Source organism: Alosa alosa, chromosome 3, assembly GCF_017589495.1.
Source record: "Alosa alosa isolate M-15738 ecotype Scorff River chromosome 3, AALO_Geno_1.1, whole genome shotgun sequence".
NCBI classification, from domain to species: Eukaryota; Metazoa; Chordata; class Actinopteri; order Clupeiformes; family Clupeidae; genus Alosa; species Alosa alosa.
The window spans coordinates 1,997,745-2,023,015 of record NC_063191.1 but is presented as its reverse complement, the minus strand read 5'-3'; the positions used below and the strand labels follow the sequence as shown (position 1 = coordinate 2,023,015).

Here is a 25,271-nt window from a genome sequence, read left to right as displayed (position 1 = left end):
CATCATTAAGAAACGTATACATACGTTTCCCATAGGAATGAATGTAAAACATACCCTCCAAAACGAGACCTCCTGAAATTCAGAGAAATTAATAAATTGATATCGGGCACCGTTATTACCATTGGTAGACCATAGGGTAGCTGTGATATAAATGCTGTGACGAAATTCGAAGTGTAAGTGCTAGTTAACATTTTTAGCAAAACTGCTAAAAATGATTAGCTAAGTAACATGGTTAGCATAGTTAGCATGCTAGTTAGAATAGTTAGCATGACTACTAAAAATGATTAGCTAGGTTAGCTAAGTCACATGGTTAGCATAGTTAGCATTTTAACATTGTTAGCATGCTAGTTAGCATAGTAACTTGGTTAACTTTATTATCTTTGTTAACATATAGCATAACTGCTAGCAAACATTAGAGCCATTCCAACTGTCAGTTATCGTCAACTATCTACCTAAATAATTTAACCATTTAAACTATTCACCTATTTAACTGTTCAGTCATTCCAACTATATTAAACCTCATCTACTTAGCAACCAATATAGTTTGTTTTTACTCTGTATAATATTTTACATCATATTTTTTGCATTTTCATGCACTGTATTTCCTTCAGGAAATGCTTTTCTAGTTGACACTTGAGATGTTATTGTACCTAAATGGCTCCAGTGCAGTAACACAACCAACTAGGTATTCTCCCTTGACTCCAGTAAAGCAGGTTCAGCCTCTTCTAGTGGGAAAGAAACGCTGTTTTAGCCTTGGCACTGGTTACAAGGAAGTTTATTGTCACATGCATATAATTACTGGAAGTAAGAAATGCAGTGAAATTATGGGGGCTGCACAAGGAGCACCAACAAGAGCAACAGGGGGCAAGGAAAAACTCCCTTAAACCTTGGGCAGATCCACGGCTCAAGGGGTTAACCCAACTGCCAGGGGTCTTGGTGTGTGTGTTGGGGGATGACAGGGGAGATGGGATAGTGTGCTGTGTATGTGGGGGAGAGGGCAGTGTGCAATATGTGTGTTGGAGAAGCTTCCTCATGAGACAATGTGCTGTGTATTGGGGCAGTGTGCTGTAAGTATGTTGGGGATGTGTGTTGGAGAAGCTTCCTGAGGAAATAATGTGCTGTGTATTGGGGGTGTGTGTGCTGTAAGTATGTTGGGGATGTGTGTTGGAGAAGCTTCCTGAGGAAATAATGTGCTGTGTATTGGGGGTGCTGTAAGTATGTTGGGGATGTGTGTTGGAGAAGCTTCCTGAGGAAATAATGTGCTGTGTAGGTAGGGGAGAGGGGGGGGCAGTGTACTGCAAGTATGGTGAAGGGACTTACTAGCAGAGTACTGTATGTATGATGTATGTGAGTGATGACAGTGAAGATGTGTGTGTGGGCGGGAGGGGAGTGGAGCAGTGACTGTGTGTGTGTGTGTGTGTGGGTAGGTGGGGGCAGTGTGCTGTAAGTATGTAGAGGATGTGATGATGATGATGGTGATGAAGACCATGCCCTGGCTCCAAACCCATTGGCACATCCCACACCCAGCTCAGCATCCTCACTATAAAAGCAGCCAATAAGCAGGTGCTCAGGCAATCTTGGTCTCTCCTCTGAAGCACAATGCTGGCAACAAAGCTCAGTCTGGTGGCCTGTAAGTCATATTTAATCTGGTATTGATTATTTTAGTCTGGTGGTAAATCATATTTAATCTGGTATTGATTATTTTAGTCTGGTGGACTAAAAGTTTGATTTACTCTGTTATAAAATATTTTAATGTGATGGCCTGCAAGTCATATTTAATAGGTATTGATTCTTTTAGTCTGGTGGCCTGTAAATCATATTTAATCTGGTATTGATTATTCTGTAAATCATATTTAATCTGGTATTGATTATTTTTGTCTGGTGGCCTGTAAAGAGGGCTTAAAGCAAGGACAAAGTTAATATTTTTTAAAGCTGTTACAAAATAATGACCTAACTTTCAAATCTTTAAACTGTGATCAACACTGAAATCAGACAGTGAATGAGGACTTTAAGCCCTATGTAAACCTCCTTCACTCTTTTGTTGATTATTTCACTTTTGTCTGATGGCCTGTGAGCCTCTTTCACTCTTTTATTGATTATTTTAGTCTGATTGCCAATTTGTCTCTTTCACCCCGTTATTGGTTATTTCAGTCTGTCACCCTCTAATGAGGCCTTCAACTGCTATTAGAAATAGTGTAATATAAACACATGAATACTTAAACAAAGTTGTATTTATGAGTAATTGCTAGATACTCAAACATTTCTCTGATACACAAATTGTGACGTTGGGAGGACATGCCAGTATCAGAAATGGCTAGGAAGGACGTCAGTCCCAGTAATGATAACTTCTGTTTTTCTGTGATAGTGTTGGTTGTCAGTGTTGAAGTTTGTGTCCTAGTGTTGATGTTTGATTGTGCTAACTCTGTTCTTCTGTCCTAGAGTTGGTGTTTGTGCTAACTCTGTTCTTCTGTCCTAGTGTTGGTGTTTGTGCTAACTCTGTTCTTCTGTCCTAGTGTTGATGTTTTTTTGTGCTAACTCTGTTCTTCTGTCCTAGTGTTGATGGCTGCATGCTCGGTGTACACAGATGCAAGTGAGTGATTTTGCTGATAAACTGAAACTTTGTTAGAAAAGGGTGAAATATTGTGTAGGTTACACAGCAAAATGTCCAGAAAATGATTACATGTTGATTTTCAAGTGAATTAATTCATACTGTAATTAGCTGTGATTTTGAGCAATATTAGAAGCCCCAAAATGGTTTTCCATTTACAGATTGATTGTATCAAAGTCAAATGATGTCATTATGTCACTGTTAATGAGCATTTCTCTCAGATTATCGTGCTGACTTTGTTCTGAGCAGGCGTCACAGTATCTCACATGACTCTTAACCCTTTTCCATCGCATTTCTGTTAAATTCATTCTCGCTAATCCACCGCAAGAGCGAGTGTATTAAATCAGTTAGAGTGTTGTCAATTTGTTTCCATCAACCGTGCCGCACTTGGTTTTGCCCTCCTTACCCAAAATCACAGCCAGTTTAAAAGCTTTTAACAACATGTGAAGCCATGTTTAGTACTCAAAGCCCCAGGTTGTAAAGAAAATGGAGTAAAAGTGAAGATGTAATATGGGTGTTGAGATGTGAGATGGGTGTTGATATGTAACACTGGTGTTAACTGAGAGAGTTATGAGGGCCTCTTCACACTCTGGGTGTTGATATGTATTAACTGAGAGAGTTATAAGGGCCTTTAACACTCTGGGTGTTGATATGTATTAACTGAGAGAGTTATGAGGGCCTGTAACACTCTGGGTGTTGATATGAACACTGGTATTAACTGAGAGAGTTATGAGGGCCTGTAACACTCTGGGTGTTGATATGAACACTGGTATTAACTGAGAGAGTTATGAGGGCCTCTTCACACTCTGGGTGTTGAGATGAACACTGGTGTTAACTGAGAGAGTTATGAGGGCCTCTTCATGTTGTGCTTTCTGTGTGTCTCCTACAGAGAGCAGCATTGCCTGTGAGCACACTCCAGTCAACCTGACCTGTGGTGAGTACAGCCATCTCTCACAGTCACAACCAATCACAAACACAGCTCAGAGGTCACATGGTCTCTCAGAGCCAATCACAAACGCAGCTCAGTGGTCATTGTTTCTCTCAGCCACTACTCACTCACAATCCTCACTCAGGAGTCACATCTCTCAGTACCAATCACAACCCCACCTCAGAGATGTTAATCTCTCCTACAATGTGTACCGGTAGTTTGCTGATTCACAGCGCAGACATCCCAAGTCTCCCGGAAGTTCCGGGAGTCTCCCGCATATTGATAGCGGCTCCCTGACGCCCGCAAATTAGATAAAATCTCCCGGAATCTAGAGTGAGCGATCAAGAGCGCGCATGCGAGACCGCATGTGCATCTAAGTGTAGCGCATTAACGAGGGGAGAGAGAGAGAGGTGGTGCGTGTGTGTCTGAGCGCATCAAAGACAGAGAGCATCCTGATTGGCCTGTTTCACTAAATCAACCAATCAGTTTTCAGTGTAGGCGGGCTTTTATGTCTTTTCTCCCGAACTTAATTAATCAGTTCAGTAGAAACAGGAGCGTCATGGTAGAGTCAGTGCCTCAAAAAAAGGAAAATGTAAGACCCATTTCAAAGTGTAGGCTACCCTTGTCTCATAAGAGTAAAACATAATGATGGACCTAGTCTTGCACGCTGCACTGTTTGTAAACAGTGACTTTAGCATTGCCCACAGCGGGTTAAATGATTGCAAAAGACATGTTGAGGTGAGTTTAACAAGTGTCAATTCATGTGCATATTATTCAGGCCTATAGCCTACTAGATGGCTAGTTGCCAAGGCTACATGAAAAGACCAAACTACCAAATCTACATATTTTATTTTCACAATTTCTATCTATAGGCCTTCCTTATTTGTTGTACTGACATTATTGTATAGGCTAAAGTTTTTTTTTTTTTTTTTTGGGGGGGCTTCGTGATGCCTCCCTGAAATGACTTTTTGCAAGTTGGGATGTCTGACAGCGTAAACATCTCTCTTTTTACCCATCAGAAACTGGACAGATCGTTGTTTACGCGGCTAACTACGGACGAACAGACGCAACCACGTGCCTAGGTGGACCTATTCAAACCACCAACTGTGCTGCCTCAAACAGTCTCTCCATCGTGGCAAACAGGTCAGTTTTTAAAGACCTTGCTACAGTTGCCTGGTTTAACCTGATTCACTACTTTATTTCACTTCTTAAAAATAGTCTCACCACTCACAAATCATGATTGGGAAACATTTCCATCTTCCAACATTGACCATGGATTCCTAAGGTTACTTCCTACTTTGCCTAACTGATTCTGAAACGCATTGGCAGTCAGGAAACAATGTATTAGGCCTACCTTTACGGTACATTAATGTACACATTCTTCTGACTGCATTTTGTTGATGGTTGCAGGTATTGCTACTGCCGTTTAATACGAATTAGTACTGTAGTAGGGTCAGTCAGGGATTTAGCAGGAAGTGTTGTTTGTGTTTATATTTAAAATTATTACCAGATGCTTTTGTGCAAAAAAAACATACTCTATATTTCTATATTTTAACCACAGACAAAACAAAACACGCTAGAGAGGTAGCTCACTGTTATCTTCAGTATCCCCCCAAGAAATTCCATGCAGGGTTTCATTTTTGTTTGGGGGACAGGCTGCCCTCACATTGTTTGGGATCCAACAGTTATTACGACATAGCGTTATTACGACAACCCTCTATTACGACATACCTCTGTTTAGACATGCCCCTACTCCGATTTGTTTTAGTACCGCTATTCCGACATTACCAATCCTCATTTTCACTTTATCTCTGCAGTTCCTGTATCCTATCAAATTCCAACATCCTAGATGCATGGATGAGCTGTAGTCTGTCATCTGCACCTGCAGCTACATCAACAATCCACCCGCCATCCACTCCAAACAATGTTTTTCCCAATAATTGATATCGGCACACATTTCAGTCAAAACCTTAGGTGATTTTGAACTGGCCATGTGAATAAATGTTACACATTATGTAAAACACAGGTAGCTCTCCTCATTTTATTCTCTAAGCTCTCAGGGGAAAAAGGTCGGAAACTCCATGAATAAAACAAACTCTGTGCGTGCAGGCCAGGCTACTTAAGAAGCATGAATAAGGCTCTAGGACCTGAAGTTTGGACTTTTTCGTTACAAACAATAGTCCTTGACTGATTCTTGCGTGTTTTGAGGGAATCTTTTTTATATCACGACTCTCGTGAGACAGCATCAAGAACAGAATAGGCTAATCTATAGCACACCCGCTGTCCAAACCCCTTTCGGGAAAACTAACTGACTGAAAGAAATTATTTTTGTGTCGGTATGGTGAAATGAGCCCCATGATGGGCATTGTAGAGCAAAGAACTTTACATTGCATTCATTGTCTTCATCCTTTTTTTAAATTCAAAACAATTCCATAGGCTACTCAAGTTTAACTACCAGACACATCACCTAGGTTATATGCTCTCTCTCTCTCCAAAATCTCTTCCTCTGAGATGCATGCGCTATAGGCTATAATTTAGGCTACCCGATATTCAATTGTGACTCACTAATCAACTTTTTTTAGCTCTTAAACACGAAAAATACACTGTTCAACAGAGCTAACCTTTCAGTTTCATTCGGTTAAAGTTCTTGTGCGTATGCTATTAGGCTATAGAATCCACTCCTGTCGATGCCCCTGCTATTTATCAATGTAGCCTTTTATTGTTTTTTTGCCATGAATCGTCTGAGCTGTGATGAAATCGTGTGTTGTTTAAAGTTGGGACGATTACTGTAGGCCTATACTGCCCATATTGGAATAAAAAAAATAAAGGTCCACCCTACTTCGCAAAAGTCCACTCTGTTGAAAAATCCTGGCTACGCCACTGTTAATGACCTCATGTCGGAATGGCAGGACGTTTGAAAAAAGGTCAAGTGCCGCTACTCCGACAATGGAAAAAAAAATTGCAGTAGTGGGACGCTTGAAAACGCTAATGTTAATGCCGCCACTTCGACAATTAGACGCCAATGTCTACACTGTAAGTAGCGGCATGTTGGAATAGCAGCATGAAACCACATTGTTTGTTTCCAGTTTTTGGAGCCTGGGCTGCCTACACTAGTATAAGAGAGAGTTTGTTGTGTTTGTAGTGTACTGTTAACAGTGTGCAAATTTAACAGCAACAGGAGTTGACTCAAAGTGTGTTTCAGGTGGAGCAAGTGAGTTGAGGATACAGCATAGATCAGAAGGAGTGAGTTGAGGATACGAGTGAGTTGAGGATACAGCATAGATAAGGAGTGAGTTGAGGATACAGCGTAGATAACAAGGAGAGAGTGAGTTGAGGATACAGCGTAGATAAGGAGTGAGTTGAGGATACAGCATAGATAAGAAGGAGAGAGTGAGTTGAGGATACAGCATAGATAAGAAGGAGTGAGTTGAGGATACGAGTGAGTTGAGGATACAGCGTAGATAAGGAGTGAGTTGAGGATACAGCATAGATAAGAAGGAGAGAGTGAGTTGAGGATACAGCATAGATAAGAAGGAGTGAGTTGAGGATACGAGTGAGTTGAGGATACAGCGTAGATAACAAGGAGAGAGTGAGTTGAGGATACAGCATAGATAAGGAGTGAGTTGAGGATACAGCGTAGATAAGAAGGAGAGAGTTGAGGATACGAGTGAGTTGAGGATACAGCGTAGATAACAAGGAGAGAGTGAGTTGAGGATACAGCGTAGATAAGAAGGAGAGAGTGAGTTGAGGATACAGTGTACAGTAGATAAGAAGGAGGAGCAAACATTTAAAGGGGAATCACAGAGGAATTACGTAAATGGATACATAAAATGGATGAAATATGAAGATAAAATAAGGAGTAAATATGGATAATATGGAGTAAAACCTGTTCCATGTCTGAACATTTTGTATTTTCATTTGAACTGTTGAATTGTATTAAAACAAAACATTTTGAATAGTATATTTTGAAACGAATTAGCTTGGAACTATATCCCAGTACATTTTTTTAATTTAATTAGGTACATTATCCTCACTATCCTCAATACTCTGCACTTCAACATTCAGTTCTCTGGTAACTAATTGATAACTAATAATCATTAGTATTCTTAATTAAGACTTTAATTAACAAATGTGTGGTCCAATAAACATCTCTTGATCACTATCAGGACAACTAGGAGCTCACCTAGAGCTGTGTACAGGCTGCTGGTCCAATCTGCCACTCTTTATCAACAGGTGTGATGGAAAGACTTCCTGCTCGGTGCAGGCCTCCAACAGCATCTTCACTGACCCATGCTTTGGCACCTTCAAGTACCTGAACATCTCATATAGCTGCATCAATACCAGTGAGTACAAACACACACACACACACACACATGCACACACAAACACACACAGACAAAAATAGCTTGTAGCAGTGGGTGTAGAGCTATCAAAATAATATCGCTATTTTCAAAACGGATCAGTCTTCTAAAACGGATAATTCCGGCCCTAGATTATGATTGCCTAAATCATGTTGTAAAACCCAACACAACCATTCACGCTGACCGCACTTTATTCAATATCAGGAAAGGGCAACATTTGAATGATATTTAATAATTAATCTGCGAGCCGCATGCAGCCCTCCTCACTCAGTGCTGCACGCGGATTAATAATCAAATATCATTACAATATTGGTTTCTACCACATCGGAAATGGATCAGTAATCAAATGTCATTACACTATTGGTTTCTACCACATCGGAAACGGATCAATAATCAAATATCATTACACTATTGGTTTCTACCACATCGGAAACAAATCAATAATCAAATATCATTACACTATTGGTTTCTACCACATCGGAAATGGATCCTTATCGTAATGTTGTCGTACCAGATGATCTTTTTGCAGAATTCAAAGGCAAACCTATGTGTTTAGTATGTTTGGAAACGAAATCAGCCTTGAAAGATTTCAGCTTAAGTCGCCACTACAACACCACACACAGAGATCACTAAAAGTAGGGAACACCAGAGCTTCTAGCCATTTCAAAGGAAAGATAGACTACACAACAAAAGATAGACTACACCACTTGGGCAGCCGTGGCCCACTGGTTAGCACTCTGGACTTGTAACCGGAGGGTTACCGGTTCGAGCCCCGACCAGTGGGCCGCGGCTGAATTGCCCTTGAGCAAGGCACCTAACCCCTCACTGCTCCCCGAGCGCCGCCGTTGAAGCAGGCAGCTCACTGCGCCGGGATTAGTGTGTGCTTCACCTCACTGTGTGCTGTTTGTGTTTCACTAATTCACAGATTGGGTTAAATGCAGAGACCAAATTTCCCTCACGGGATCAAAAAAGTATATATACTTATACTTATATACAACAGAGCCTTTTTACCAGAGCCACAATTACGCAAAGGATAAACATGTTTATTGTTGAAATGTGTAATACTTTTTTTGTTTATGTTAAAAGTTCATTAATGAATAGAAGCAATATTAAAAATGCATTTGAGTATAGAAAATATTAAATTAAAGCATGTTTGTTTAATACACATTACAGGCACAGATACATTACACGCCTAGATATATTTTGTTCTTCTCTAAAATTGAAGCTTTAACTCTCCTATATCCCAGTAGTGGAAGTGCCAGCAACAATAGATGATTTGTGGCTCTATCGTCAAAGTTGCCCATCCCTGCTCTATGTTACTACCCCTTCTATCGTCAAAGTTGCCCATCCCTGCTCTATGTTACTACCCCCTCTATCATCAAAGTTGCCCATCCCTGCTCTATGTTACTACACCCTCTATCATCAAAGTTGCCTATCCCTGCTCTATATGACTGCATTTAGTGGACGTTTCGGCTAAACTCTAATAACTTGACTATTATTCTACTTTGCTACGGAAATTCAAACAGAAACGGCAATGATATTTGTCATTCTTTATTATTCCTGAATAACAAATGGTAATTTAACACTGACAGTCGGAGGCTTTCTGGTGGAGAATCCTCCATCGCTCTGTCACCGACTCGTATTCCCTGGCTTTCAACCATGCTGCCCGTTGACGTAAACATGTTGTTCATGTTCACCGAAGTGGGGCGTGGCATTTGCATTCAAGGCTACAGACCCCAGAAACAGCCTATTCCGAAAGGGACTGAAACAGGCGAGAATAGAGCTGGTGATAATGTGTAATCTGAGAGGAATTTTGGGCAAACAGCTTCAGGGACATGTTTTGTGCAACACCTAGGCCTATTTTGACTTGTTGAAAAAAAAGTATAATATGGGACCTTTAAAGTTCCCATGTGTATGAACTTCTCCCATCTAGTGTTTAGGGATTATACTGCAACCTAATAAAACTACGGTAGTTATCGCACATCAAACACATAACACCCAATTCATACCAAAGATCCACGTCAAGATGAAACTAGCCAACTAGCTCCGCTGGTGGGAAACGCATGGGACTCATTGCGCTGCCGCTGTCCTATTGCGTGCAGAGGGAATTTGAAAGACAACTGATTATCCTGCCCCTCGGACTGAGCACTGCGAACGGTGAGTGCCCAGACCCTACATTTTAATGTGGGTCTGGCTCGTCAGGCTACTGTAGCCTTGTTATGACCGCCGCGCAGACCAAGATTTTAAAGGTTTTATAACAATGCTACATCTTCTTTGGCTATTCTACAATCTATTCACCTTTTCAGCACCAGTAGGCTACTTTCTGTGCAGCCGCACACACACACTCAGGCATGTCAAACAAGCATACACAAAAGTTTCAAGAGTGGGGGATGGAGTAAAATATGGAGACAAATTGAAGTGTGATTTATTTTCGCGGAACGGATGTACAGGACTGCGCGGCGGTCATATTTTGTACCGCTATGCGGTTCATCTAGTTTTGGTTTAGAATGGCCGCCACTTCAATAAGGCAAATTGAGAGAGTTATAAGGGCCTCTGGGTGTTGATATGTATTAACTGAGAGTTATGAGGGCCTCTTCACACTCTGGGTGTTGATATGTATTAACTGGTATTAACTGAGAGTTATAAGGGCCTCTTCACACTCTGGGTGTTGATACAGTGCTTCGACTTGGCCAGCTTCCCTCGCGGTCCGCGCGTGGGATCACGCGGCATCACGCGACTTTAATTTGTATTTTTCCAGTGAAGCTGCAAAGACGCTGCAATAACCGGCAGAGGTCTCAAGTGAGCAGGGTGTCTCGTAAAAAGAAATGGAGCTGGAAAACCCTACACAGACTTCTACGACGGAGTATTAGGGCCACACATGAAGGAAAAAAATATTTTTGCCATGACGAGATTTAACTCAACATGTCGACTTTAAAGTCGCCATGTCAACATTAAACTCGACATTTCGAGAATAAAGTTGAAATGTAATATCGACTTTAATCTTGACGTATCGACTTTAATGTCGCCATGTCGACTTTAAACTCAACATTTCGAGAATAAAGTTGAAAGTTGAAATATCATGTCGACTTTAATCTCGAACGTGTCGACATTAAACTCAACATTTTGAGAATAAAGTTAGTTTGGAGAGAGAACGACCGCTCGGGACGATTGAAAGGGAGGACGAATGAAACAATGCAACAAGTGCAACAATGATTCAGAGTGTTTGAGTGCAACAATGATTAGACATAGGCCTATATCATGTGGACAAAACATAGAACATATTAACCTACGTTGCTCAGCCAAATACTTTGCTGTTAGGTCCTTATCAATGGAGTTACAGGCGATAAATCGCGATGGTCAAAAGTAGCCTAAACGTCATAGCGGTTTATTTATTTATAGGCCTATTATTAAAGTGTTGTTCTAAACATTTAGTTATTGCATCTAAATGTTCAACTTCATGCTTATGCACTAGAGGCATACTAGGCGCTCTCCCCAATCCTAGACTTTCACGTTGCTTGTTTGTAATGGATGCAAAACAGCCCATTGCTGAATGTCTATGGAGGGAATATGGAGGGAGACATGGAAAAGCAGTTTTAGAAAAATGAGTTTTGCCATGTTATCCTATGGAGAGTGACGCCCGTGGGTCACGAAGGGCAGTTATTTGGATGTGCAGTAGCCTTAACCACGTAAAACAGAGTGAAATAACATTTTGTATAGAAACATTATATCATTGGATACATATATTTTTCTAGCTATTTAGCCTAAACGGCATAGTATTTCCATAACCACGAGACAGCACTTCACGATGATGGCAATGATAGTTAACAGACAAGACGCAATCTATCTGAATATCTGCAATATATCTGAAATAACACCTATTTGAAGCCCATTTTTCATGTAACATATTGTGTATTAGTGTAGGCTACATAGCTTAAACTGTGAGGCTATGTTTAAACAGTAGGGCCTATTGCGAGTTTAATGTCAGCATGTCGACTTTAAAGTCGACACTTCGAGATTAAAGAAGATATGATATTTCAACTTTATTCTCGAAATATCGAGTTTAATGTCGACATGTCGACTTTAAAGTCGACATGTCGAGTTTAATCTCGCCATGGCAAAAATATTTTTTCTCTTCATGTGTGGCCCTAATACTCCGTCGTAGACTTCACTACAGACTTTAGCAGACTGGTTTAGAAATAATTTAATAGCCAGAAATATGCCTGCCCTGCCCTAATAAAGAAATATTTGGTTAACGGCGAGTGAATCCCGTTTGCAGCCGTAAAAGAAATGCAGGACAAATTAAACATTCTGTTTTTCTCCGAGTGCAACGATGATAGACAGACATCATTTGGACAAAATGTAGAGCATATTAACCTCCGTTGCTCAGCCAAATGCCTTCCTGTTACGTCCTGTTATCACGGAGTTACAGGCGATAAACGATTTTTGATGGTCACAAGTTTACTTCATTAGCGTTTATTTTTTTTGATTATTAAAGAGTGTTTTACATTTAAAGGTTTGACTTCGTGCTTATTCAGAAGAGCATTTAGTGCTCTCCCCAATCCCAGACGTTCACATTGCATGTTTGTTTGTAATGGATGCAACCGCGAGATACTATAGGCTACACTGTAAAAAGTTTAACGTAAAATTTACAGCAACTTGCTGGCAGCAAATAACCAGCAAGTTGCTGTATTTCACTCTACAGTACACCTACTGTATATGAAATCACAGTACCTATGCCTGATACTGTAAATGCAAACTACAGTAGTACTACCAGTGCTGTAATGTATACAGTATTGAATTGTCTACCGTATTTTTAATCACAGTACTTATGGATCATACTGTAACTTAGTACAGTAGTAATACCAGTGCTGTAAAATTATATACAGTAATTTTGGGAAATTCATATCCTGCTTTATCTACAGCCAGGATAAATTTCACTAGGCCTAGGTATGGTTTAGGCTACACAAACTTGCATAAATAACCATTGACAACGTGTTATCAGTTTGAAAAGCAAGTACATTTATTCACTTTTTTCCGTTTAGAAATTCTCGTGTGCTGCATCCTAACGTTAGACCAACGGTTGCAGTCAGCCTGATCCACCACCAGTAGCAGAGTGAAGCAGCACCTAGCAGAAATAGAAGAAAAAAAGATAAACAGTGTTAGATAACAATTTTCAACTGAAACTGAAGGCTACTTACAAGTGAAACTTTAGAATAATCATTTATATATATACTGTATGTTTTTTGAGTTTACTGTCAAAATGCCAGGCTGAAGATGGTGTTAGCATAACTCAGTTTAAGCAAGGTATATTTAGCTGCTAACGTTAGCCAGCTGGGTGAGCTCATTGATGATGTTTGCTTGCAGCAACACATAGATATATGTACTGATTACAATGAGTTAACGTTACATAAGTTAGCTGGTAGCAGCTAAACCTCCACGTTAACGTTAACCAGCAGCACATCATCTTCAGCCTAACATTGTGACAGTAACATACTAGGCCTAGCACTACTAGCGAATGTTTTATATAAATTATATGAATATAATAAACTGTAACTTACTGAGAACTAAGGTAGGCCTAATATAAACGAGACTGCCAAAACGTTAACGTAACATAAAACTTAATGCCACCTTCACAGCAACAGCAACTATGATAGCTAGCCTAACGTTACTTACTTAGTTGATCCAACAAGCATGGATGAGTTTGTAAGTTAGACAGTACAACGTACATAGACTGTACACATGCCCGAATTTAATGTAGTACAATTTCACAATGAAACATTAACGTTACATAAATAAATGCTTGCTTACCATTAAGGTGGAGCTGCGAACTTGACAGAGCTGAACAACGTTGGTCTGACTGACTGAACTGTTGCTCAAAAATGATCTCCCGCCGACAGTTCAAACGCCGTCGCGCGGGTGCACGCTTTCAATCACCACGTCAGAATTTCCCAGTAAACCATAAATCCATGACTTTTCAATATCTTTTCAAAATGATGATTTTGATGGAAAATCAACATAATATCAATGTCACCTTGCTATCTGGGAGCTTAACTTTGTATTTATGTGCAAAAAGAAAACAGAAAACCCCAACTGATTTTCCGCCATGTTTTTTCAAAATTTTCAAAAAGCTGACAAGTGAGGGAGGAGTCAGATTTATTACTGTGTTATGATTCGCAGCACATTTTTATTACTGTAGTTTGACCATTTTTGACCATAATTCATAGCGAAACTACAGCAACATACTGTATTCACAAATACAGTACACATTTTTCTCAAAAACAGCAGTGATGCTGTGAAAATCACAGAATCTTGTTACAGTGTACGCTTGTCATAGGCACCGATACCGTGGGTGCTCCGTCTCTCGGGCACCCACTGAAAACATCGAGCACCCACGTGTGCCAGCTTACAGTCCCGGCTAAATTTACATTAATTTAAAATCAAACATCGCAGTTCATGTTAAATTCAGCATCTCTCATAATGTGATTGGATATGTTGCTGTCAATTCCCTACTCCATACTAACCACCAATGAGAGCGTCTCTCGTATGAAAATTCCTGACACTTCCCACCTGAAGAATTAACGCAAGGCTTTGTCGGGTCTTCAGCCCCGAATGTTTAAAATGTATATAGCCCTGAATATCATTTTAAAAGTAGTCTGACAAAAAAGTAGTCTTTTTATTGTTTTGTGACACAGCTAAACACTGGTACCTCATTGAACGTCTATAACAGACAGCTTTATGCGCAGGGGAGAGAGCGCCCTAACTGCATTAGGTGACACAAATGGTATTGCCTTTATCTTATAACTCCTTGTCTGAGCGACTACCAGGCCTATGGTTTTTAAAAGTCAGATGTTCCCTGACAAAGACATTTGAAAATTAAGAATGTTTATTGACTTGAAAAATACACTAATTTTTGCAAACTCCCTTCATTCAACCCTTGAAGACATCGCGGTCTGGTGCGCTATGTAGATAATTTCTCGTACCATTCAGTTTCTCAGAATGTAGGTTTACTAGGCCTACAATAACGTCATCACCAAATACATCTTTTATTTTTAGTTGATCAACCACAAAGAGTAGCATAGGCCTACTGTGCACAGTGCACTGACGACTGTAGCAGCCCAAGGTAACCAGTTGTTGTGGATGAGAGGCAACCCCTTGTTTCAGATAGCCTGGACAACATGTTACCTGGGTGTTGCCTACGTTATTAATTATTGGTAGCCTACAATAGTTAATTAATTCGCGTAACATATTAGTTGGCTCAAAGAGTAGGGAATCAGGATGGAGAGAATCACGCGTGTGTTGCTTTTGCGGGATCGAATCCAGTTTAATGCTAGTTTTCAAAACATATATTTTTTTACATGTCTTTTGTCCGAAAGGGCTGTAATGTAGCCGAAAGTGCTCATGGCGTATGAAAAGCTTACTTCAAACCGCTTAAAACAACTTCGTTTGTGAATGTCTGACAACTGCTGCAGCGCATGCACGCCAAGAAACCAGTAAAAACCAGAAGGCACACAACACCGGAGAGCACGATTCATTGGCGCTTGCATGTTCGGCCGTATGTCTACGAGCGCACCTGCCTACCATCAGGCTACTCAGCTACTAGATAAATAATTTCCCCTGTTTGTATGTTCACTCCAAGTTGGCCTACCATAACTAACCAACTCTGCACTGTAGACCCTAAACTGGCTATTTATATTTTTCTGTGAAATAAGCAAATGTAGGCTATTTGTTCAACTTTATGAAGCAGAATGCACTAGGCTACTTGGAACGTAACACATTTGACAAAGGACAGATGTATGTTTCTAGTGACAAAATATTAACTTTCAGTGTTTTACGATGTCTTTGTCATGGGGAAGTGTTTTCCCCCATGCATTTATTCTAGGCTACTGTCAGTGACTGCCGCGAGAGAAGCGGGTTCTACGTTTCGTTCATTTCAGTGACTGACGCGAGAGAAGCGGGGTCTGTGTTGTGTTGCGTTGCGTTGGGTTGCGTTAATTTATTTTCATTGGGCATGCCCTGCCGTAACGTCCACAGCTCTTCAGTTCCGACAAAGCCGAAATTACTCCTTTTGAAACAATAAGTGCCGCTTGACGGGGGGATCCCAAGCAGCTTTCAGCCATAGGCTAAGGTTACTTTGAGAACATTTCCTAATTTACCCAACACTAATATTCAAAATGTTGAAAACTATTTCGGCATAGCCTATAAACAGTTTAATTAAATGTAATGTTAGTTGTAAACAAACGGGCTACTAGGTGAGGCTTGGCCTCACAGATGCGCTCGTGCCTTAGATGGCAAGAAAAATCTTAACGATATAGCCTAGGCTAGGCCTATTAACTGACCACCCGATTCACGTTGGCTGGGGGGCAGGGGGGCCATCAGACATTTGTGCCCAGTTAATCCGACCCTGCCCCAGCGTCGGCGTCAAGGGCGGGCCATAGGGGGCCGAAATTACTCATTTTGAAACATTTGTATGGTTATATTGCTTGACTTAAATCCCAGAGAGTAGGCTACCGCACCCCACAGTGATGGGCCTTTAGCTAGCGGTCTTACGCGTTCAGTGTGGGGTAGGCTATAAACAAGCTGAGAATTTAGCGGCAGTGCCGGCGCTCCGCACATCACGCACTGCGCGTAGGGCACCAAGTGCCTGGGGGGGGGCACCAAAAAATCTGGGTCGTGAAAAATCACCACAATAGGCTACTAGTGTTAATAACAAATAAAATATGTCTAAAGCATGTTAATATGCAAAAGCAATACAAAAGTCATATAGGCCTAGATCAAATTAGTCGAGAAAAAGGTGAATCTCCTGTGCAGCCCTCTCTCCAGTCTCCCTCTGGTGCCCCCCTCCCCCACCTCCCAGTGGTCTGTTCGATTATTCCTCAATCCCAAATTTGGCAGAGAGTAGACATCGCCTTGAAAAGGCACTAAGAGTCGGGGGCGGAAAAAAGGGAAAAAGAAGAGACAGCGGGATGATGCTCGCGCTTGCAGTTAAGACAATGTTTTAAATAAATTTAAAAAAAAGGTTTGTAGCCCTTGCGTGTATGCATGTCTATGCTTATGCCAGGTAATACTACTACCGTCAATACACTTTGTAACGTAAGCTCCTACTAGCCATGTTCATGTTCAAGTGTTAGGCCTACATTGCAAATGATTTGATGCTGGCTAGCTAGTTATTTTACGTTGTGGATATGGATATGGATTATGGGTTATTGAATGCAATTCAACACTTTCCTTTAACGTTAGCAATCGGTGCATAAGACTAGCAATCCTTCCTCAGGTTGCTAGCTAGCAATGCTATTTCTGATTATGCTATGGCAATAGCAATGCTATATCTGGGTTTGCTATTTCTTTGAGCCATCAGAGATATAGTCAGGTAACTTTAGCCTATTAGCCTAGTTTGCTTTGCATTTCAGGACGCTTTTTTGGCGTTTGTTATCAATTATGATCAAACGATCTAATTGTGTAGTGAAAAAGTAATGCTACAAGTGACACTTTCACAACGTAATGAAATGATTGGGAACAACTCTTGGTAAGGTGAACTTTGGAAAAACCCTGCAACTGAACATGATGCACCACGGGCACCACCAAGCATTTGTGCTTAGGGCACCCAAATGGCTAGCGCCGGCCCTGTTTCGCGGTGTCACGTCTGCCTGTCACAGACGTGGGGAGCTTGGGATACAGTTACAATTTTGCATTGCATAACTAACATGCAATCAACAACAACCAAAACTAGGCTACTCATTGTCAACATGTAAATTAAATGTAACATTATTGTGAATCAAATTAAAATGTGATCTTTTGCAAACGTAGGCATAGACATAGTAACAGAGTAGGCTAATTTAATAATGTTACAAAGATACTACATCAATCCATATGTTTCATTAGGCTACTAGGCTATTTGTTTTTCCTTACTCTTGATTCATTTAGGCTAGGCCTTTTTATTCAGTTATTCATCATCTTCTGTCCTTGTGTAGCGCACGCATTCTCAGACCTGTCACCTGCCACTCATCATAAGGGAGGTGTTTGGAATCATTCCAGCGTTACAATCATCAGCCAATCAAGGTGGTCACTTCAGTCAAGCTCGTGCATGAGTAAAAACGTCATCCATAGCAACAAGACTCACTCACTCTTAGTCAAAGATTCTAGAGCGCTCAGCTCCAGAATCTGTTCAGGAGTTGTCATTTTTCCTTACTAAGAGTAGCCTAGGCTAGGTCTGAAAGGCTTTGTGAATAACTTAATAAGAGAAACTCCTAGCTAAAATCTTTTATTGCTATTTAGGAGTAGCCTACTCCTAGTGGTAAGATAAAAGGCTTTGTGAATATGGCCCCTGGTGTCTAACCCAATGTTGACCACCTCACACATTTCTCTAGATTTTGCAACGACCTTACATGACACAATGCCATAAAATGCCAGTTTTTAGGACACAGAATAATGTTTGTAATGATACCAGTTAGGCCTAATGCTCAACAGTAACATAAGTGTAATGAGCTATTCATTGTCGAAGGTGCATGGTGAAGTGAAATTCTTACTTTGGAAAACAAACATTTGCCGATATCATTGGATAGGGGATAGGCCTAGGCCTACTTATATTTTTTACGTAGCCTACAATGGCCAGTTCAGACAAAGCCGAAATTACTCATTTTGAAACATTTGTATGGTTATATTGCTTGACTTAAATCCCAGAGAGTAGGCTACCGCACCCCCACAGTGATGGGCCTAGCTAGCGGTCTTACTGCTGCTCAGTGTGGGGTAGGCTATAAACAAGCTGAGAATTTAAGCGGTGTCACGCCTGCCTGTCACAGGCGGGGGGAGCTTGGGATACAGTTACAGTAACAGTATTTTATTTTACTTCTTATGGAATATTTTTTTTTTTTTTTTTTATAAAGGCTTTGTTTGAATGCTGTTGGAACAAATAGTAGTTGATTATAAAGGCAACTTTCTGTTGCAATATTCTGTGTGTTCTGGACTGCAGGTAACTTGTTAAGCCAGTGGTTCTCAAACTTTTTCTTTCATTCCCCACTTTGATCAAGGAGGCATTGACTGATGATAGTGTGGAGATAACGTGTTATCCCCGAGGCCTTTGCAAGTCAGCATCTCCGACGGAAGTCTACCCTATTAAAAATATAAGTTTTCGATGTCCCAAACGGAGAGCCATACTTTATTGTTTTAACGATCTCTATGCTACTCACCAAAATGTAGGCATGGGAACATGATGAAGTATCCAACTGTCGTGTGTTAAATTATTGTGATTACGAGCCAGTGGTTTTCAAACATTATGCGTGACTCGGACATCTAACGAAATGCAACAGACTCATATCGTCTTTGCGCGTCTGCAAAAGTTAGCCAAATATGAATGTAGCCTAATTCTGCGGCATAAAGCAGATGTATTTGTTTATTCTACAGAAAAATAAAAATGACATGTCAAGCAGTCAATTGACTACATTTTGTTATTGAATTCGTAGGCTGGGATTACTCTCGGCAACAATTATGTTTAATGGTAGATCCTGCTTTTTCAGTAGGGGCGGCAGGCAGAGCGACGCACAGTGGCTGAAAGTGGTACTAAAGCTTCCCGCAGCTTCACGCCTCGTAATGCGCGAATGAAGTGGTCATTTGAAAGCGATGCCCACTGTATGTATTAACTGGTATTAACTGAGAGTTATGAGGGCCTCTTCACACTCCTGCTGATGTTGTGCTTCCTGTGTGTCTCCTACAGAGAGCAGCATTGCCTGTGAGCACACTCCAGTCAGCCTGACCTGCGGTGAGTACAGCCATCTCTCACAGTCACAACCAATCACAAACACAGCTCAGAGGTCACATGGTCTCTCAGAGCCAATCACATACACAGCTCAGAGGTCACATGATCTCTCAGAACCAATTACAACCGCACCTCAGAGATGTTATTCTCTCAGAACCAATCACAAACACAGCTCAGAGGTCACATGATCTCTCTGAACCAATTACAACCGCAGCTCAGAGGTCACATGATCTCTCAGAACCAATTACAACCGCAGCTCAGAGACGTTAATCTCTCAGAACCAATCACAAACACAACTCAGAGGCCACATGATCCCTGAGAACCAATCATAACCCCAGCTCAGAGGTCACATGATCTCTCAGAACCAATCACAACTGCAGCTCAGAGATGTTAATCTCTCCTACAGTGTGTACTTTGTCTGCTGATTCACAGTTTTTACCCATCAGAAACCGGAAAGATCATGGTTCACACTGCTAACTACGGACGAACAGACGCAACCACGTGCCCAGGTGGACCTATTCAAACCACCAACTGTGCTGCCTCAAACAGTCTCTCCATCATGGAAAACAGGTCAGTTATTCCTAGCGTAACTGCCTGCAAACAGTCTGTCGATCATGGAAAACAGGTCAGTTACTCCTAGCGTAACTGCCTCAGTCTCTCAATCATGGAAAACAGGTCAGTTACTCCTAGCGTAACTCCCTCAAACAGTCTCTCAATCATGGAAAACAGGTCAGTTACTCCTAGCATAAATGCCTGCAAAAGTATCAACAACTTAGAAGAGAACCATCAAAAGTACACTGTTCAAAAAAAATAAAGGAACACTTCAGTCACAGATTCTTGAAAGTAGCCCAATTGTAGCCACATATACTGTATTCCTTTATGGCCCAAAGTGTCAGTTAGCTTCAGAGAAGCCTGACAGAGCAGTGATGCCCAATAGTCCCAAGTTAGCTTCAGAGAAGCCTGAAAGAGCAGTGATGCCCAATAGTCCCAAGTTAGCTTCAGAGAAGCCTGTTAGAGCAGTGATGCCCAAATGGAGACCATGTCTATTCCAATAGTCCCAAGTTAGCTTCAGAGAAGCCTGATGGAGCAGTGATGCCCAATAGTCCCAAGCTAGCTTCAGAGAAGCCTGATGGAGCAGTGATGCCCAATAGTCCCAAGTTAGCTTCAGAGAAGCCTGACAGAGCAGTGATGCCCAATAGTCCCAAGTTAGCTTCAGAGAAGCCTGATGGAGCAGTGATGCCCAATAGTCCCAAGTTAGCTTCAGAGAAGCCTGACCGAGCAGTGATGCTCAAAAGTCCCAAGTTAGCTTCAGAGAAGCCTGATAGAGCAGTGATGCCCAATAGTCCCAAGTTAGCTTCAGAGAAGCCTGATGGAGGATGCTAGCCCAGCTCCTTATCCACTACGTTACCACTGTCAGTGTTGGGGAAGTTACTTTTAAAAAGTAGTGTTTGCTCGTTACTCTTTACTTCTCAAAAAAGTAACCCGTTACTTTACTTAGTTACCCTCTATGGAAAGTAACTTATTACGTTACTCGTTACTTTTATGTTACTTTTACGTTGCTCGACTTTGGGCAGAACCCAATATCTGTTCCTAAATGTGTAGGCCTACATAAAGTTCTACTATGGAGGACATAACAGGTATTTATTTTGTGCTCTTTATTATAAAAAATGCCACAAACAGAGCACTTGACAAGAAAACATTGGGCTTATAGGCTTCAACACCACCACTAAGCCCTATGAAACAATATCAAATATAACATAGCCTCGATACATCTTGGGCATATAGGTGAACACAAAATATATAAGGGCTTATTTTATAGCCTTATACTCTTTCATTAAAGAGGCGCTCCTCCAAAATTTGGTGCAAAACTAGTGCAAATCGTATCAATAGCTGGCAGTTGAGTTAACGGCAGTAGACAAAACCAGTGGTGGCGCAAAAGTGGGTATAAGCGCTATATGCGGCGCACACCATGGGGGCCAAAGCGATGGTAAAAAATAAATAAATAATATATTTGGTATTTTCTATATGTAGCTACTGCTGTCCGTTTCTAAATCATTATAGAAAATTTTCTCAATGTTCTATAACATTTTAGAGGACTAACAGGCTAGAGGACGCCCTATCTCATAAGATTCCATCATAGAATTTTGACATAGAAGAGGGACTGGGGGCGCCGTCAAGCTGAGAGTGAGCAGATAGGCCTCAATTTAGTAGTGAGTTGCCGCCTATGGAAAATGATGGATACAGCAAAAAAAAAGCTGTTGATCTACTAAAATAGAAAAAGAAAGAGGGGAAAGGAGATGGCATGTCAAGGGATGCAACAGCAGTTAAATAAGTGTACGGTGAAAGGCAACAGGTAGGATTTAAAGCGATGACGTCTGTGCTTGGAGGCTTGCAAATATGAATGTTACAGCAGACTAACTAGCGTTAGCCTATTCCATTTAGATAGCTAGGTGGCTACCATGCTCATACTGCACTTTTAATGGCCAACTGCAAACAGAAATGTCACGCTAGCAGCAACTCATTACATGTTTCCATATCCTAACAATGAAGGCTCCTTGTAATAACTTAATATTGCGTTGGCAATGTGGTGCAAACAAACAAGGCTAGTTGGATCAGCCTTTTCCATTGTGAACAATAGCTGGCAAAAGGACATTATGAGAACCGTTTAGACAATGCAAGTGACAATGCACCATTAATCAATACTTATCAAGTATAACATCAAGTTAAGCATAAAATTGGCAGCATTTCTTTAAAAACATATCCAATACACACTAATGCACAGTAATAGTGTAAATTATTGGCCTTTTGTTTTGCTTTAGTTGTTTGTGTTTTTTTTTTTTTTTTTTTTTTGGGGGGCAATATTGTTGTTGCATACCCCTTAAAAATGGGTAGCTGCACCCCTGCAGGGGACAGTGTAGGCTAGGCTACAACTACTCACATTCCTCCCCTTAGTTTCAACGAGTTCGAGTAATGTGAATAGGCTACCTCCATCCCTCAGAAGTTAGCGTTGGCTCCGTCTCGTTTGCTATGATTGCTCTTCATTGCCACCAGCCTCTGTAACGTACCGTGTGGAGCTATGATTGCACTTCATGCTACCAGCCTCTGTCATGTAGGCTGCCGTGTGGAGCTTGTGCCTATTGCGCAAGCGCGCAGCTGAGAAAGCAGCGTCACTGTCAAATCTGTCCCTGGGAAAAGTAACGTTGCGCAGATATGAAAAAGGAACTACGTTACGTTACCAAATTTTCAGTAGTAGTGCGTTACATTACTTTTTACTCGAAAAAGTAGTTACGTTACTGTAACTCGTTACTTTGTAACGCGTTACACACAACACTGACCACTGTCAGTGTTGTGACAGCTTTTTGTGACAGCACCTGCTCTTTTTTCAACAGGTGTGATGGAAAGACTTCCTGCTCGGTGCAGGCCTCCAACAGCATCTTCACTGACCCATGCATTGGCACCTTCAAGTACCTGAACATCTCATATAGCTGCATCAATACCAGTGAGTACAAACACACACACACACACACACACACACACAAGCACACACACATGCACACACACCTTAATGTCTCCACAGCTGTGTTTTGTCTGGATGTTAAAACGCCTAGGGGCATAAGGCTGCGTAACTAGTTAACTTAAATAAAAGGAGAGCAGTAAACAGAAACAAGGAAGTAAATGATTGAGATGACCGGTTTATTGATAAATTAAAATAAAAGTTTAAACAGACAATCACACTAAAAGTAGGAAGATGGCTAGGCCTAAGCCAAATAGAAACAAACAAACACATACACATACAAACACACAACCTCCCCGCTGGGAGTAGTTTTGCCGAACCCGGCACACCCTGGCCACACTAGGCCAGTAATTTGCTACATCGTAGCCACTCTCCCCACTGGAAATGAGCAGGTCAAGATCACACTCAGAAGCTCAAGCTCAGAACAATACACAAAATAAACACAATACACACAGCCATCCACGGCTCTGGATGCTGGCAGGCTCAAAGGCACTGAACTAACGCCATCTTGGGTCTTTTAAGGGCCGTCCAATCAACCCCAATTAGTAACTCCCTTTCCGGCAATCAGCAGCAGGTGGGACCTAAACAAGGGCAACGGCAAACCAGAGACAGACGGCCGAAACACACTAGGGCCGTAACAAGCTGCATCAATGCCAGTGAGTACACACAATAAAAACTGATCTGGTCCAGAATGCAGTGGTCAGTGGAAAGACAGGGCTCGCATGTACTGACCCAGTGGAGACGGAATGAAGGGACAAGCGCCTGAGCTGATACATTCTACAGCCCCCAGCGCCTGAGCTGATACATTCTACAGCCCCCAAGCGATACTTCTACAGCCGATACATTCTACAGCCCCCAGCGCCTGAGCTGATACATTCTACAGCCCCCAGCGCCTGAGCTGATACATTCTACAGCCCCCAGCGCCTGAGCTGATACATTCTACAGCCCCCAGCCTGAGCTGATACATTCTACAGCCCAAGCGTCTGAGCCAGATACATTCTACAGCCCCCAGCGCCTGAGCTGATACATTCTACAGCCCAAGCGTCTGAGCCGATACATTCTACAGCCCCCAGCGCCTGAGCTGATACATTCTACAGCCCAAGCGTTTGAGCCGATACATTCTACAGCCCAATCATCTGAGTCAGATTAACTTTAGGCACCACAGGGCAGAGGATGAGGATGAGGGACAGACTAGGGCAGTTGGCAGTCAACTCCCAAACACGCCACAGGATCAGTATCAATCCCACAAAGACTTTAGGAAGAGTGGACACATCTCAAACAAAACCTCTACAAGAACAGTGTTCCAATGCCACCCCATCAGCAGAACAGCAGGGCAGTTAAAAAAAAGAAGAGGGAAACGGTACCATCCATGATTCAATATTTCTGTCACAACAAAATTATGACCGTGATCTGAGTTGTGTGAAATGCCAGTAAGTTGATTGTGATGAATCTTAAATTGTTATAACATTTCAATGATAACTCAAACACCTAAAGTAATTCTAATTATTATAATTTACAGACCGTTACTGTGTGTTTTTAAACATTAATGGCTGAAGAAATGCTGTTTGACTAATAAATGGTGCCTTGTCACTTTAAGAGCATTGAGTCTCACATGCTCATCATGCCTTTTCACCAGCTCTTGTTTATTTGAGCAACATTGATAGCACAACAATAACATTAATATGCACAATATATGTTGTTATAAGTATATATTATATTAACATTAATATGCACAACATATGTTGTTATAAGTATATATTACATTAACATTAATGTGCACAATATATGTTGTTATAAGTATATATTATATAAACATTAATGTGCACAATATATGTTGTTATTAGCATCAACATTAACATGCACAATATATGTTATTAGCATATATTATATTAACGTTAATATGCACAATATATGTTGTTATTAGCAGCATTCATGGCTTTGGGAAGGGAAGTGTGCTTCACATTTCTGTTTCTAGTTAAAAGTGAATTATGAGCCCGTTAGCCACCTAGCTATCTGAATGGAATGCAAGATGCGTTCCCAATTAAGTGGAGTAAGGAAAGTTAGATATGCTACGTGGTGTAGTGTTAATTTAGCAGACAAGACGAGAGGAA

General features: G+C 41.2%; 2 protein-coding genes across 3 annotated transcripts in view; one reads left to right on the top strand and one right to left on the bottom strand.

The window, feature by feature from the left end:
- The window catches only part of LOC125291850 (ZP domain-containing protein-like), a 45,810-nt gene extending 37,723 nt beyond the window's left edge, over positions 1-8,087 (bottom strand). Inside the window, 1 exon segment of the mRNA XM_048238772.1 lies at positions 7,720-8,087. The gene's annotated coding sequence lies outside the window, so the exon portion shown is untranslated.
- LOC125291851 (L-rhamnose-binding lectin CSL3-like) lies at positions 1,562-24,810 on the top strand. Of its 2 annotated transcripts, XM_048238774.1 has the most exons (9): positions 1,562-1,630; positions 2,555-2,590; positions 3,498-3,542; positions 4,556-4,679; positions 7,770-7,879; positions 19,605-19,649; positions 20,093-20,216; positions 23,036-23,145; positions 24,680-24,810. In XM_048238774.1, the coding sequence occupies exons 1-9, from the start codon at positions 1,600-1,602 to the stop codon at positions 24,712-24,714; spliced, it is 660 nt and encodes a 219-aa protein (XP_048094731.1). In that variant the 5' UTR covers positions 1,562-1,599; the 3' UTR covers positions 24,715-24,810. The 2 variants fall into 2 exon arrangements, with proteins under 2 accessions (XP_048094731.1, XP_048094730.1); XM_048238773.1 differs by lacking the exon at positions 24,680-24,810 and having other exon boundaries at positions 23,036-23,282.
- Positions 24,811-25,271: the final 461 nt, after the last annotated feature.

Excerpts from the sequence above, each read along its gene's own strand:
- LOC125291851 (XM_048238773.1), top strand. The coding sequence starts at position 1,600 with ATGCTGGCAACAAAGCTCAGTCTGGTGGCCT. Across the intron at positions 2,591-3,497 it reads CTCGGTGTACACAGATGCAA|AGAGCAGCATTGCCTGTGAG; the intron begins GTGAGTGATTTT and ends TGTCTCCTACAG. Across the intron at positions 3,543-4,555 it reads TCCAGTCAACCTGACCTGTG|AAACTGGACAGATCGTTGTT; the intron begins GTGAGTACAGCC and ends TTTACCCATCAG.